Raw genomic sequence first — 15878 nt, forward strand, 5'->3', positions numbered from 1 at the left:
AACGTGTCCAGCTCCTATACAGCCGCGTCACGGGGTGTTTGGCCTCTGGGGCGGGAGGAGGACACTGCCGAGGGCCCGGTCTGTGGGCTCTGGCCTCTTTCTAGCTCGGGCAGCATCCAGCCTGAGGCTGAGTGGGAATTCAAATCACCTTCTCAACTGGGGAGTACAGTGACATTTGTTAAGTTTTTAGAGAGATTTAGAAATAGAGTCACGTGGAAGTGATTACCGGCATCAGCGTGACCCATAACCCCGATGTCGCTTTCCTTCACGCGCTCCCGTTTCTGACCCTGGTCTGGTTTTTCTTTCCAGGAATGGCAGAACTCTATTCAGAAGAACGCAGGTCTTGCATTTATTGAGCTCATCAATGAAGGAAGGTAATTAATTTTACTGCTTTTGGGTGACTTGTCGATGTGCATTTGATTCCACTGGGCAACTGTTCTTTCCTACCGTCTGATCCAAAACTGTGTAAGAAAAAGTATGTTTTAGTTAAGTAATTTATCACATATTCATTAAAGGAACAAAATTTAAAGTGTTAGAAATATCTACTTTGGGGGGGATGTATAAAATGAGGGGACGGACTGCAGGAGGTTTTCCTGGGACTCGAGCCGCGCCGCCCGGAGCGGTACAGTTGCTCTGCGCGGATGGAGGAGCCCGGGCTGCGGCCCCATCTGCCCTCCGTCTGTTCCCAGCGGGTGCCCGGTGCGTCCCCGGCCGCCTGGCTCGCCTCAGGGGAAAGGGCTCCGCGCGAGCGTGTTATGCTGCCTGGCCCCCAGCTGAAGGCGGAAGGGTGTGACGTGGAGGAAGGAGAAGCGTCTGGTCAGGAGTGTGTGTGCGCCGTCGTTAAATCGGTGCCCTGCGTGAAGTGGCGTCTGGGCGCGTTGCTGTGTTTTCTCTTTCCCGTAGACAGTTGTTTGCGGCGGCTTCCCAGTACTTTGTTGGCAGTGGACACGCTAAGACACACATGACTGTCATCGTTTTGGCGTGTGCGGCTTCTGTCAGCCAAAGACCTGCGCCCTTTGCAGCTGGGGTTTCTTCTGCCACCCAGCGTGTTCTTTCGGAAATAGTGACCGAGTATGCGGCATAATCTATTTATTTATTTTTATTTCCAACCAAATTTAATTAAACTGATAAGGAAATAATGCTTACTGTATATGAAAATTACCTTTATCAAAGGGGGATTGTCATGAAGAAATACTTTATAACATATTCCTTGAAAATTAATTTATATATGGTATAGAAGTCCTGTTTCTTAAAGTAACTTAAATAAGCTTAGTATTATTGTTTTTTCCATCAGTGTACTGTAGTCTGAGAAATCGTCTCTGTTATAACAATTCATCTTACTGCATTATCTCTCATTTAGATAGTCAATGCTTGAATTACTTTTAGTCATAATAATATAGCTCTTAAAATGTAAATTCACTTTATATTCCTGCAAAGCAAAAGATGCAGCAAATATCAGTTTTTTAAGTAACATAAATAGGCTTACATAATAACACACTGTAGTTCTTAAAAAACTTTATTACTGTCAGAATCAATAATAGTCATTACTCATCCTCAGGTGGTGACGACAGGTAGAAACCAGCTTTGCCTGGGACATTTATGTCACATCAGTTACAGAGGTCTCTCAGTTCACACAAGCTCTAATTTTGCTCATTTGTCTCCGCTGTGACGTGCAAACAGAATTATCTAGTCGCTGGTAACTCTCTGTAGCGTTAACAGAATTGAACCTTCGACACTTAAGATTACAGTTGTTGTGTCAGACAGGAAGGAGGATGGAAAATTTGCTAGTGTCAGAGGTTTTTTAGCTTCTGATACTGTTTTATTGCCCAGTGGTAGAGTTTGGGGTTTATTTTGTTTGTTATTTTGTTTTGTTTTTGACATTCTTTTTTTGTTTTTTTGTTTTTGGAAAGTGGTTGGAGTTTTAGAAAGTAATTAAATTTTTGTTTAAATTTAAATGTGTGAAAACCTCCAAAATGTGAACTGTGATGTTCTCTGTGCCACTCTAGATTTGTGTTCCTATTTTTACACCAGTTTTCCCTCCAATAAAGATGATTTTGGAGTAATATTGAAGCCTGACCAGCTGTAGGTCCACAGGAACAGGTCGTGTGCACGGTAACGCAGCAAATGTCTGTTCGGCACCCACTCCGCCCCCAGCAGCATTCTGGGAGCTGGGGCGGGGGAGGTGAAGGAGGCGGATGGGGGCCTGGCGCATCCAGCACTGCGGCGGGGCCAGGACTGGGGGGCGGCGGGCGTCCCTGTGGACCTTCGCCAGTGCACTTCCCCTGGTCTGCAAGGATGCATTCTCCAAACGGTGGGCCGTCGGGGTTTTCAGGAAGTGTCTCCATGAGGAACCTGGGAAGTGGACAACTCTGTGGCGGCTGACTGTGGGACTGGGGGATGGGCTGGGCGGAGGAGGGCGAAGTGGGAAAACTGGGACAACTGTAGTAGAATAAACTAGAGTTTTTAAAAAGTGCATCCAAGCAAAGCTGATACAGTGTGGCAGTGATGGCCTTTTCAGCAAGTGGTGCTGGAACAGCTGCACGTCCACCTATGAAAAATAAACCTGGACACAGACCTTATACCCGCACCAACATGAACTCAAAGTGGGCCACAGGCTGCACTGTAAATGTGAAACGATGGGAGTCCTGGCAGGCAACACAGGAGAAAACCTAGGTGACTTGGGCATCATGGTGACTTTGTAGATACAACACCAAGGGCCTGACCCGTGAAAGAAAGAAAGAGTGTGTGGACCTCAGGAAGCTCACCCACGTCCACCATGGATGAGAGGCCAGGAGAAAGAGGCAGACAGACTGAGAAAATACTTGCACCAGACATAGCTGGTGGAGGCCTGTTATCTAAAGTAGACAAGGACTTTAAGACATGAAGCTCACAACGAGAATGCCATCAGCCTTGTTCAGACACGGGCCAAAGACCTGACCAGACAGCTCCCCACAGACGGTGCAGCGACGGAGAGTGAGAGCGTGAAGGGGCGCTCTGCAGTCCCCAGCACAGTGCTCGCTGACACCGCAGGGACAACCGCTGCACACGGGAGAGCCCTGGGACACTGACGGACCCGAAGCTGGCGGGGGTGTGGGGCAGGGGCTCTCACTGGGTGCTGCTGGGAGGGCCCAGTGACACCCTGATGACAGCAGGGCGGTTTGTCACACAAGCGACCCAGCCATCGCACTTCCCTCTGCCCAGAGAAGGGGCGGCTCCTGTGTCCAGAGAGCCTGCAGCAAAGGCTTACGGCCACTCGACTCAGAATGGCGAGATGTGGGGGGCCGCAGCCATGGAGTGTGCTCAGTGAGTGACAGACAAAAGCACGCCCTTCCGTGAGCGACACACCCAGGAGAAGGGCCCCAAACGTGTGGTTGAGCTGTGGGAAGACACAGTGGGACCGAGCTGTGCGTCACCGAGTGAAAGGAGCTCTGAGAAGGCTGTGGGCTGTGCGCAGACTACGGGGCCTTCGGGAACAGGCCGGCTCTGGGGACGACAGAGAGACCAGGGGGCTCCGGGGGCTAGGGGGAGACAGGGCCTGCAGGGTTCTCGGAGCAGTGGACCCACTCGATATGATGCTGTGCGAGTGGCCCCTGTCGTCACACCTTGTCTGCACCCGCAGAACAGGCAGCCCCGAGGGTGGGCCCTAGTGTAGGCCAGGGCCTTCAGGTGGTGACGGTGGTCAGTGTAGGTGCATCGCTTGTGACGAGTGGACTGTGAGCCGCCGCGGGCGAGGGTGGTGGGCGGAGGGCATGTCTGGGAAATCTGTCTTCTGCTCACGTCTGCTGTGAGCTTAAAGCTGCTCTAAATGTTAGTCTACAAGAAAATAAAGAGGTTCCTATAAAAAAAAGTACATCCAAACACAATGCCATCTTGGTTGAGAACTGAGAGATAACTAGGAAATAGGTATGTGAAATTAAAAAAAAAAAACAAAGAGGAATACAATTCTGGGCCCAGAGAATCGAGGGGACAAGGGTGGGGGCAGGAGACAGCTGACCTGGTGTGGGGGGCTCCTGCTCGCCAGCACACGGCTACTGAGCCCCGCATGGAGTGCCGGCTGCACAGAGGCCGGGACACTCTCCAGGCCGGGTCGTGCCCGGAGGGGTTTCCCGCCTGAGCGAAGGCTGCCGGGTGTGACTGCAGAGGGTGAGGCGCTGCCTGAAGTGCGGCAGATGGGCAGGCGGAGGTCTCCGCAGTCCTGTTGAAGACAGACGGTGGCTACCGGGGTGCAGGACGTGGGCAAAGCTGCGGTGTCCTTCAGGAACTCAGTCAGGACTGCAGATAGACTGGGTAATGGGAGGGGAAATAGGGTCCGTGGTAGCCCGACTTCTAGCTTTCGTGGCTGGGTGGTGAGTAGTGCCAGCGCAGTTTTCTTAGAGTGACGTGGCTGCAGGGCGGGGCAGGGCGGGTAGGGGGGTGGGTCGTGGCTTGGGTGCAAGAGGTTTTCCCTGTGGGTCGCACTGAACTTTGAGCACCTGGGCGACGTCCCCATGGAATCCCCGTAGCCTGGAGGTTTGAGTTTGGGAGTTAGCTCTTGTGCGGTGGGCCAGAAGACAGGTGTGCCACACAGGGATGGAGAACCAGTGGCGGGGGGGAGGGGCCGGGGCCAAGTCCTTGCTGTCCTGTCGGCTTCACACCATCAGTGGGATGATTACTGTCCTCGAGGGTCAGCTTGAACATCACCCCACAGGGAGCGCCCCCCCATCATCTCACTGGGCTCTCTTCTAATGTGGTGAGGATGTTACCCCAAATTAAACCCCGTCTACCTCCCTCACTGTGGCGCGCTTCCCTTAAGAACTCAGGTCGCATCCGCCGGGACCCCGCTGGGCTCTGGGGCTGTGCCTGGTGCACAGTGCACAGTCGCACACACTTAGGGAGGGCATGCAGGGGAGACTGGCGAGGAGGACTGGTCCGCTGGAGGCTGTCACGGTGGGGTTAAGGGGCCGCTGACTGAGAGACTGCGCTCACCTCCCCACCCAGACTGCGGGGAGCGGTGCTGGTGGTGCCGGCATGCACCGGGCCTGCCCTGATGAGCACCGAGTCCAGTGGGGACTGCAGACTTCCAGCAGGTGCCTGAGGGTGTGGTAAGTGTGCCAAGGGCAAGGCCAGGGGCTGGGGAGCCAGTAAACGAGGGAAGTGACGTTTGAGAAAGTAGCGAGTTGAGTACTGGGTACAGAGCTAGGGCGTCTTGGGTTGGGGAGTGGGAGATGAGTAGGGACGTCACTTAAGAAGTTTGGCCGAGGAGGGGACACTCACAGGGAGGCCCCTAGAGGGGGGTAGGGCTTTTAATTTGCCGGGAGGGTGTGTCGCATATTTTTAAGAAGGAAGGGCTTGTGTGTTTTCAAATGCTGAAGGTATGAAGCCAGTATGGTGGGAATGAAGGAGGATCGTTTGGGCTTTATTGAAGGAGGAAAGCCTCTGAGAGGGGCGGGCAGGGGCCCAGGGACTGTCCTTTTGTTGAAGAGCGTTGAGAAAGGTTGCCGGCGTTTCAGCTTTGGTGGGATTCAGGGCTTATTTATTTAGTTTTTCTAATGCCTTCCATTCTCCACGCAGGGCCAGGTAGGCCACTGACTGAGGATGCAGGGAACCCGGGGCGGGTGGGTGCAGTACTGGGGGAGACGGGGACACTGACAGCAGCCAGTGTGGGGGAGTGAGGGCCAAGAGAGGCTGCAGTCTTCAGCGTGGGAACGCTCTGCCCAGTGGCCCGCGTGCGGAAAAGACGGTACCGGCTCGAGGACATTCACCTCTCCTCCGTTAGTGAGCAGACTGTCTCCACGGAGCACCTGCCCCTGCCCACCCCCCCACCCCGACCCAGTCCGGACAACCGGGGACTTCTGGGTTCTCACAGCACCCCTTTCCCCACGTACCCTCCCCAAGCCACAGTGTTAGCGCTCCTGTGTTCGCGGTGTCTTTCTGTGGCTCTCTCCACAGTGCCTGTTCTGATGGGAACATAGGGGTCCTGCTTGCACCAAATTCCGTCTCACTTCTCCGCTGACAAACTGGCGGGTTCTGGGCACGCAGCAGGGTCTCCCTCGGGATGTGGTTGGCACCTGCGGAGTAGTGGCACCGCTGAGGGCTGGGAACAGTGCTCGCCACATTTTCTGCAGCTGCTGCAATGTGGGAACCCAAAAGTGGAAGGGTGTTTTTTTTGTTACTGCCTATAATAGGTATTCAGGGTTTGCTGACCTGCCCCTTTAGTTTGGCTCATTTCCTTGCAGTGTAGACCTTTCTCCTTCATCCACTTGCGTTGAGAGCCCCAGGTCAGAGCCTGCAGCTGTAAGTCAGTGGGGGCGTGGTGATGATAAAGACACGCAGCTCCATTCACCTGCTGTCTGTCCGCGGGTCCTTGCTCTGGGCTCCGTGTGAAGGAGCGTGTTGTATCATATTGGCCTGGCCATAGAGCATTTTTCTTGTAGTTTAAAGTAAAACACATAAAAACACTTTCTCTTGGTTGTTAGATTGTCTTTAATTTGTCCTTGTGGGAATGAAGATAAAAATCTTTAAGTGGAAATTGTTATAAATGTTTATCCTACTTAACAGCTACGCTCCTGAACATAATTCATCAATCATAGCTGGAGAAAGCACTTGTGCAGTTGTCTGCAATTAACAGGACGGAAACAGCTGATGAATGGGCCGCTGAATGGAAGGACTCCCTGGGACAGGCTGGAATTACAAACTGCGTCATTTGAAGGGTTCTAACAGAGGGTCTTTACAATTAAAACAATTAAAACAAAGCGAGGTTAATGGGATGTGAAATTGCCTATAATATCTTGGCAATAATAATTGGATTTTAAATTATTAAAATGTGAGTTGAACTATAAAGCAAATAAGACTTCGTAAATTATGGAATTTGAGCAGTCTTTTGAAATAAATTAATCACTTGCCTAAAATAAACCTTTATTACTTCTTTGAAAGCAGTAGGATATAATTAATGTATATTCATAAAAAATTGTATTGCTGTTTAGAACTGAATTTAACCTAAAATTTACAAGATCCCAATTCCTTACTGTGTTCTTTAAAACAGGAGAAAATATGGCTCGCATTTGTTAGATTTTGAAGAAGCCTGCTGCATCCAAGTTTACCCACAATCTGACAGTAACGAATGGCCCCACTTGAATTCCTTCTTTCACTTCTGTGAATACCATTTAACAGTTAAACCACTAAGCTTTGGTTGCTTGAGTTTATTTGGGGTCTTTGATTTGGCAAAGAGCTGTATTGAAAAAAGTTTTTATTTCCCAAAACCGTAAGATAAGAAGCTTTTTCTTAGCATTGAGATTCTGGTTTAATTTTGAACTTCACATCCCTGGGAACACCTGGAAAATAGGAGTTCCCTCTTTCTATTTTTTTCATGTAGAACCTGATCTATACCTTTTTCTTCTTACCCTGTTACTCATCTTACACATGAAATAAATTATTGAATATATTGTTTTGTGAACAATTAGGTGAAAAAATCCTGTACTTTCACAAAATTAATTGCATGGGTCATAAATAGTACTGCCAATTCATACCCTTAGCTTCAGACACTGATGGTAAATAAAATGGTGGTAACCAAAACTAAGATAAACAAGTGCTGCTTAATAATGGCTAGCTTTCAAGTAATAGGGAAATGTATTTCAGAATTTAGTGATCATAGATTTCATAGGAATTTTGTCCTTACATTTCAAATCGTGTTTAAAATATATGCACATATACATGTGTTGAGATGGTTTTCCTCTTCTGTGAACAGCCTCAAATATCCTTTTTCCCTAGGCATCGTTATTTTAATATGGTGAGAACTAAAGTAGTATTTCATAAAGCAGTCATAGTTCTTTACATTAAAAGACAAAAAAGGGGAGTGGTACCCTCTTTGGGGTCTACTTATTTGTGTCATATTTCCCTATTTTAATTTCTTAGGGACATAAACATGTCTTTGTTATTTAAGATCTTACTTATAGCAAGCAAATGCTTGTCGGGATGCAGGGCATCCATTCCGGCATTAGAAAACGGTGGTTTGGTGAGAACGTGGGTTTCCTCTCTGGCCCACTGCAACGGAACGAGGGTCACCTTGGAAACGGGCGAGCAGAGTAGCCTTGGCATCTGTGGCCGGCCCATTGTTCAAAGAGCAGGCGCAGGTAGAAGTGCATGAGCAAGCTGTGGGAGGCGCTATCGCTCGTGAAGGAGCAGTGTGCGTGGCCAGGCCAAGGTCGATGCACTGAAGGTGGGCCGTGAAGAAACAGGATGAGCGAGCTAATTGAGGTCGTCATGGCCCGGGACCATTCAGGTCCTCAGTGGTGTCGCACAGGCCAGCAACTGAGAAGCCAGGTCCTTCTATAACACGCCTGCCACAGTCCCAGCCCGATGCGAGGCTGGACAAAGAAAGAGTCGCTGCTGTTTTCTGATTGCAGGAGGGGTACAGTACCTGCACAGGCATCCTGCGGTCTTTCGCACCTGCACAGTTACGTCACAGGTGGAGGCTAAGCCGGAAAGAATAGTTACAAGATTTTCATTAAGGGGCTTAGTTTCAGTAGTGATACATATACATTTTACATGTGTTTCTCATCTTCAAGTAATTTATAACTGAGAAGTTAGGGTTTACATGCCAAAAACTAAAGAAATATTCCAAATGTCGTAGACAGTATATAATAAAGAGTTCAGAGGTACAAGGAAGTAATGTAAAGATTGTAATGACCTCAAAAAAAGGAACTGTTCTGTGGACGGTAACAACCAGAAAGAGCTCCTGCGAGCAAACGGGGCTCAAACAAGCAGCATGCACCCTGTGTGGGGCGGAGAACCCGCCTCTGCCTCAGTTGTGAAGTAAAGACTTAGGAAAACCTTCACGTTCTGCGTTATCTATGAGACAAATACGGGAATACTCTCATTTGCAAAACCACATTCTGTCTTCGAGCTTTATGGTATGTTTAAATAAAGAGTTAACGTTCTCCTGACTTTTAAGTAGTGACCAGTGTTGTACCCCATGCTGATAGGGTTTATCACACCAGTTTCTACATCCAACAAGTATGAGGCGTCTACATATTTTAAAAAAGCATTACTCATATTTATGAGACAAACTTCAAAACAATTCATTATACTGAAGACTAGATTTTTTTTAATTTCTAGCGAAATATAAGAGAAACAATGGACACCTAGGAGCAGAGCTGATGCTAAAAATAATTTTTAAATACTTCTTCTAAACACTTAAGGAAGAATAACACTACACTCAGTATTCTGGAAATAGAATAGGTGCCACTTCATGGCTCGTTTTACGAGATCCCGTCATCCTGACCAGAACACCAAAGACCTTACAAACCACAGTCACAGAGTGACACCCACTGTGAGCATAGGCGAGATGGCCCTTGAGTAGATCCGGCAAGACAGGTTCAGCAGTGTATGAAAAGGGTCACATCAGGAGCCACGGATGTTTATTCCACCAGCAAAATGCGCCATATCAACATACTAAAAAAGAACTATGGATATTTATGTATGGATATTTCAATAGATGTAGGGAAAGTAAAAATTCAGCATTTCTTCATGATATAAGCCATCAGTAAACCAGAACTGAAAGTCCCTCAGTGTGATGAACGGTACCCACAGGGCCACGTAGCGACCCTTCTGAGTGGTGAAAGACGAAACACTTCTCCCTGAGATCAAACTCGAGGCAGGATGCCCTCACTCGGTGCTTGTGTTAAGTACTACGTCTGGTAGTACTTAGTACATATTCTAGTACTGAGTACTAAGTCTAGTGAGTGGACTGAGCAAAGGCACAGGATGTAAGATCGCTGTTCAAAAACCCACTATAATGACACTTATATGTGAAGTAGTAGAAACTTATGTTAAAAATAAAACCATTATAATAGTATCAAAAACATGAAATACTTAAGGATGTACTAAATAAAATATGTGAAGGACCTGTGCAATAAAAACTACAAAATGTTTCTGTGGAAAATTTATCAATAAGTAAATAAATGCAAAACTACACTGTGTTGGTGGATCAGAACACCCAACATGGCTACGTTTTTAGTTTTCCCCAAACCTGCCCCAAATCTGATCAAAATGTTAGTAGGCTTTTTTGTTTGTTTGTTTTTGATGGAAATTAACAAGCTGATTGTAAAATTTCGAAGGACCTGTGTCAGACAAAACAAATTTGAAAAGAACAGAGTTGGGGATTGTTGTAAACAGGGACAAATAATCAATGGAAGGAAGGAAAGAAGATCTTACCACTCAGTAATTAAAGGACAAACCATTCAGTACAATTCAGCAAATGATTTGAACAGACCCTGCACCTAAGAGCTACACAAATGACCCATCAACACATGAAGAGGTGGCCCCCGTCAGTACTCGTTTGGGAAACCCACCTTCTAGCCACCGACGGCGTCGTGCACCAGCTGTAATGGACATAATGAAGTAGACTGGCCACGCTGGGTATCGGTGTGGACGTGGGATATGTGTAACTTACTGGTGAGAATGCAAAAGTGTACATCCACCTGGAAAACAGTTTTCCAGCATCTTATAAGACTAACATACGGTTAACATTTGAACCAGTAACTCCAAGCCTAGATATTTTCCCAAGGGAAATAAATATGTAGGCCCACATCAAGACCTGTATGTGAATGTTTGTAACAGCTGCATTCATAGAGCCAACGACTAGAAATAACCCCGTGTTCACCAACACGAAAACTAATTGTGATATATCGTTATGTGGGCTACTGCTCAGCGATAAGAAGGTCTGAGCTGATGCACACAGCATGCATGGAGCTTAGAAGTTTATGTGGCACTGGAGAAGTCAGACAGCAAAGACTCACTGTATGATTCCGTTTAGATGACATGAAGTTCTAATCCATTTTCTAGGAGAAAACATAGGCAGTAAGCTCCTTGAGATAGGTCTTGGGAATGACTTTTTTAATGTGACACTAAAAGGGAAAATGAGCAAGCAGTACCACATCGTGCTAAGAAGATTCTGCACAGCCTGGGAAACCGTCCTCAAAGCAGGAAGGCAGCCAAGTGACTGAGAGAACACATTCTCGAATCACGTATCTGATAAGGGGCTGATGTCCAAAATATAGGAAGGATTTGTAGAACTCGCAAGGAAAAGGACGACAGCCATCAGGAAACTACAGCTCAGACATGGGGAATCATTTGTCCAAGGTCTTGGTGCTGGTAACAGGCAGGGCTCAAATGCAGACCCGTTCTGCCTTTTGGCCCCTCGTTCACCCGCAGGTGATGGAGGACTAGTTGTCCGACTCTCACGCTGTCTTTCTATTTTTTCTTTCATCAAATTACAGGAATTATTTATGTTTAAAATTCAGGATCTCAGACTCTTGGGTCAAAGACAAGCAATTTAAATTTTAATAAACTAAGTGAAATTGGGTACATCTGAGAGTATCAGCACTTGCCTCCCTGGTAACTGCTCTGTTGGAAGTAGAATACGTTGTTTCGTCTCCTGACGTCCTCCCACACCTGTAACAGCCCCGTTTAGAACAGGCATGACTGTGATTGAACAAATTGTTCCTTCTTCTCTTTCCTTTGAACAGTAGACTTACCTTGAAGTAAGTAAGACCACTTCATTCCCTTCCTATGTTGCACACGTGCTGTGAGGTGGAAAATGTCCTGTAACAGACATTCCTAAGTTATCAGATAATTCTTACTTACCTCGTTTTCTGGGTGCTAAATGTATCTTAGGATTTTATAGTCAAGAAACTGCCTTATCATTAAAAGCCAAAATGTTCCTGGCCTGTCTTCCTACCTCCGTTCAGCCATTTATCCATTAGCTAGAAAACATCGACAAGCCCACACTTGGAGACGGGGCTGCGCAGGTCACACTGGATAGAGCGTGAATCGGCACTGCACTTGTTTAAGCGCCTCTCAGTCTGGCAGAGGCAAACTCAGGACAATGTAATAAACACTCTAGCGCCCAGGTGTGTGAGACACGAACTGTGAGGAGGCCTCTCGGCTGTGTGGGGGCAGGGCGGCAGGAGTGGCAGGGAGAGCCGGTGGCGCGCACTAAGGCCCTGAGCCAGACTGACGCATCCGAGGGGCGCAGGCCGCTCTGGGACACAGCGTGGACGCCTGGGCAGGTTTGACTGTCGTCCTGTCCGTTGCACGCATTCACTGGGCAGGTCATCTGTCAGCAACAGTGATGGCGACGTAAAAAGTGTACTGGAGCATAGGAGACTTGGAAGAGGCAAGGAAATGAGGAAGCTGTTGTAATCCAAAGGAGAGATGAATAAGGCTTAAATTAAACTGATGTTAATGGAATTGATACACTTACTAAAATACATTTTAAGGAGGTGAGTTGATTCAATTGATGATTAGTTTAGTATAGGATTATCTTAAAGTCCCAGTTCAGCGGGTTGGAAATGAGCAAGGACTTCTATTAAAGCTGTATGGCTTCCTTGGGGGTCTCTGGTTCCTCCTGCTGCAGAACATTCAGGTACTTCCTGGGCCCCCCTACCCTACCCCCCCTGAATGGGCGCCCATGAGAGGGAGCTCCCCAGGTTATGTGCCCTGGGCAGCAGCACTGTGGGGGTTTCGTGCCTTCAGCTGGAAGCCAAGCACAGCCTCCAGCCTGGGAAGTTCAGGCTGAGCCAACACGAGTCCAGGGCGGTTCTCGTGGGTTCTCCCCACCGTGGGTCTGTGGGACTCCCTCAGGTTGAAACCATAGGTCATGTAACGAAGAAGACTGTACCAGACACCAAAAGCCACCGTGGCCTACAGCCATACCACCCTGAACCCGCCTGATCTCATCTGAAAGCCACTGTGTGAACTTCAGTAAAGGAAGAACCAAAGTTTGGATCTCCGGGGACTGCCAAAATTAGAGTGGGAAACACAGGAAATAAAGTGGCACAAAGCTGAGTGGGTAAGAAGTGCCCGTGAAAATGAGCAAAAAAGACAAAGGACTCATGGACGTGGACAATGGTGTGGTGATTGCAGGGGGTGGGGGGTGTGCGGGGACTAAATGGTAACGGAAAAATACAATTAAAAAAAAGGAAATGAGCCCTGACCGGAAAGCGAACCGCTGACCTTTCGGTGAGCAGGCCGGTGCTCAGTCCACTGGCCACACCAGGCAGGACCGGCCTGCTGTTTGCGACAGAGCAGAGACAGAATTCACACTGCACAGGGCACCTGGGGTGAGGGCTCCCGCCGGGGCTGTCGGGGGGGCCGGGGCGGGGGGAGTCCAGCCACCCCCACTGCAGGGGCAGGACAGAGAAGCCGCATACAGGTGTGAAAGGCCCTCCGAGATAGGCACAGTGCTGGGTAAGGAAAACTATGCAGAGAAAAAGGTGCATAATACTCTATTGTGAGTGTAAGAAAGTGGGGAAAAGGAATCTATTTGTGTTTTCTTATGTAGGCTTGAAAAACCTCTAAAAGTAACTGTGAGAACCAGTCCCAGGGGTGCCTGTGGAGGCCGGACACCGGTGGGAGGGGAGGTCGTGACGGGTTTCTCGCTGTGTGTTTTATCGCACTTTTAAAAAATGAAGTGCATATTTGAATGCATGGCTTTTATGTTAAGTATCTGTGCCCCATGGTTACATTTTTAAACTCGATCGCACTATAGCTCCGTCTCAGGATTTAGAATCCTAGCAGAGTCCTATCACCTGTATATTTTTTACTTTAAATCACTTTTATTTTGTCATCGCAGCTGACATCCGATACTCTGCTAGTTTCAGGAGGACACCCCGGTGATCGGGCCATCGTCGGGGTCACCGTAGGACTCCAGTCCGTAGATTTCCCGCTACACGGTCATCTAGCTTTTGTGTGAAAAATTTACTTCCCAGAAAGCGAATGCTGTTGTTTTGACTATTTTAAAACGCTTCTTCAAAACCTCTTTATTTTTATGCATTCACGAAGTTTACTGAATCCACCAAATGATTTTTCACAGGACACGCTGCTTCACAGAAGCATAGCTCCGACCGTTCTGGGGCATCTCCTGTGTTCCAGTGTCGCTGAAATACAATTCGCACTGCACTGTATTGATTTTATCCTGTAGCTTTATCTGACATTGATGCACGATTAATGTGGTAGTGCTGAAGACTGAGTATTTAATGAGAAGAATAATTCCAGAGGTGGTTTTCCTTCTAGGTTACTGTGCCACGCTATGAAGGACCACATTGTTCGTGTGGCGAACGAGGCGGAGTTCATCTTGAACAGGCAGCGAGCTGAGGATGTGCACAAGCACGCCGAGTTCGAGGTAAGGTGGGGAGCAGAGCGCTTCTGCTCTGCTTCGGGTGCGCTCCAGCCGTCCCCGACGGCAGCCGTCCGTGAAGACGGGTGTTTGGAAGAGGGAAACTTCCCGCAGGCGGTCCGGTTCCTCAGTGCATGCCAGCCCCGGAGCACTGGCTTATCTTCGCCTCGTTTACAGCGTGAAGAGGTGCCCCCACCCCGTGACGGCCACTCGCTAGACTGGAGTCCTGCTGACTTACCCTGAACGGCAAATAAAGTTTTATAACGCAGTCACTTTAGTCACTTGTAAGCTAGCAAAGGTTGTGTACTGTTAGATACGCGTGTAACTTACAGAGGTTATATAAAGACACTCAGTCGTGCCAGTCAGTAACTTATTATTTGTTAACATGTCCATCTTCAGAGTGGCGACAGAGCTTTTTCGTTCATACTTTATTTTTATAATTGATAATTTATTGACAATTGAAGCACTGCTGTTGTGTGACATGTATGTAGGTCTACACGTATACATGGAAATATAATAGCTTAAAAATCCTCATAAGTACTTTGAATAAAGAACAAATTAAGTATCACTTCTATTTTATGTGCAAATAGTAAAGGATGTTGAAGTACTGTGTGTTGCACAGAAATCAATTTTAATTTAAAATACTATATTTATAACATGTCAGTAATTATTCACCATTATTTGTGTTGCCTCCATTCAACAAATATTCCGATTTCACTGCTTTAAATGTAGCACATAAATAGCGAGACAGAAATGGTCTCAGAAACGGTGTCAGAAATGTTCAGCTGACCGGCGTTGGGCTCACGTTGGGCTGGCAGTTGAAACCCCACCCGTTCCTTCTTCGGTGCCACAGGTGGACGGGCGTGGGCGGCGGGGGGTCGGAGCCCCAGGTCCCGGCTCTGACGGGGTTTTTATCTCCGAGCACCAGCCCTCCCAGTCCAGCGAGCGCCGCCCCGCCTGTCTGTCCTGGGGACCGCAGAGACCGCGTTCTGAGGAGTGCGCGCGATTGCGCGCTAGCCCAAGCGTAGTTTTCCGTCACCTGGATGATCGATTTGTCCGGACGCGCTGTGCTCTGCAGGACAAGATGGGGGTATCTGTTCTTCAGAAAATGCCTTTGATGCAAAATGTGTCAGAACTGTAAACGCAGTATTCCATCCACTTTCCACTGGTGCTAGTACATAAGGTTTCCAGTGCTAGCTGAATGCCCTGCGGCTCAGCTTGGACCCAGACAGGGCGGGGCCAAGGAGGTTTGCAGTGCTGAGTTTATTCTTCTGTTACTGCTTCTTTATTGTGTTGTTTTCCATGCGAACAACTGCAGACCACTCTTGTCCCACCCATATTTCCACTAAGAAAACCAAAATGTCTTACGGGGATGTAAGCAAATCAATATTTGTCATGTGGAAGCATTTAAAATAGAGTTTTATGAAGCTAGATGTTATTTACTAGCTTTAACACATATTTAACCAAAATGACATTAAGTAAAGTGCAGGCCTTTCCAACTTTTTTTTCATTATTGCCCCCGAAGGAATCTTTTTATTTTTTATCCTAAATATTTCCCAGCGATTGCCGTTAACATGCTGCCTATTTGCTCCTGCAGTGCGCGTACATGTGTGCTTTATGTGTAAAAAAAGTAAGTTTATTTTTCACGCACACTCAACACCAGCGTCCCCCCCCAGGGGATGAGACCACTCGGTTGAGGACACATGGCCAAGAGTGATAGGAA

At 47.8% G+C, this 15878-nt stretch overlaps 1 protein-coding gene across 3 annotated transcripts in view; it reads left to right on the forward strand.

The window, feature by feature from the left end:
* NBEA (neurobeachin) overlaps window positions 1–15878 on the forward strand; it is a 470020-nt gene that overhangs the window by 209398 nt on the left and 244744 nt on the right. For all 3 annotated transcript variants that reach the window (XM_053916392.1, XM_053916393.1, XM_053916394.1), the window contains 2 exons: window positions 310–374; window positions 14053–14161. In XM_053916392.1, coding sequence (XP_053772367.1) covers window positions 310–374; window positions 14053–14161 — 174 coding nt within the window. The remainder of the gene's footprint in view (window positions 1–309; window positions 375–14052; window positions 14162–15878) is intronic.

This window comes from Desmodus rotundus, chromosome 13, assembly GCF_022682495.2.
Source record: "Desmodus rotundus isolate HL8 chromosome 13, HLdesRot8A.1, whole genome shotgun sequence".
Classification (NCBI taxonomy): Eukaryota; Metazoa; Chordata; class Mammalia; order Chiroptera; family Phyllostomidae; genus Desmodus; species Desmodus rotundus.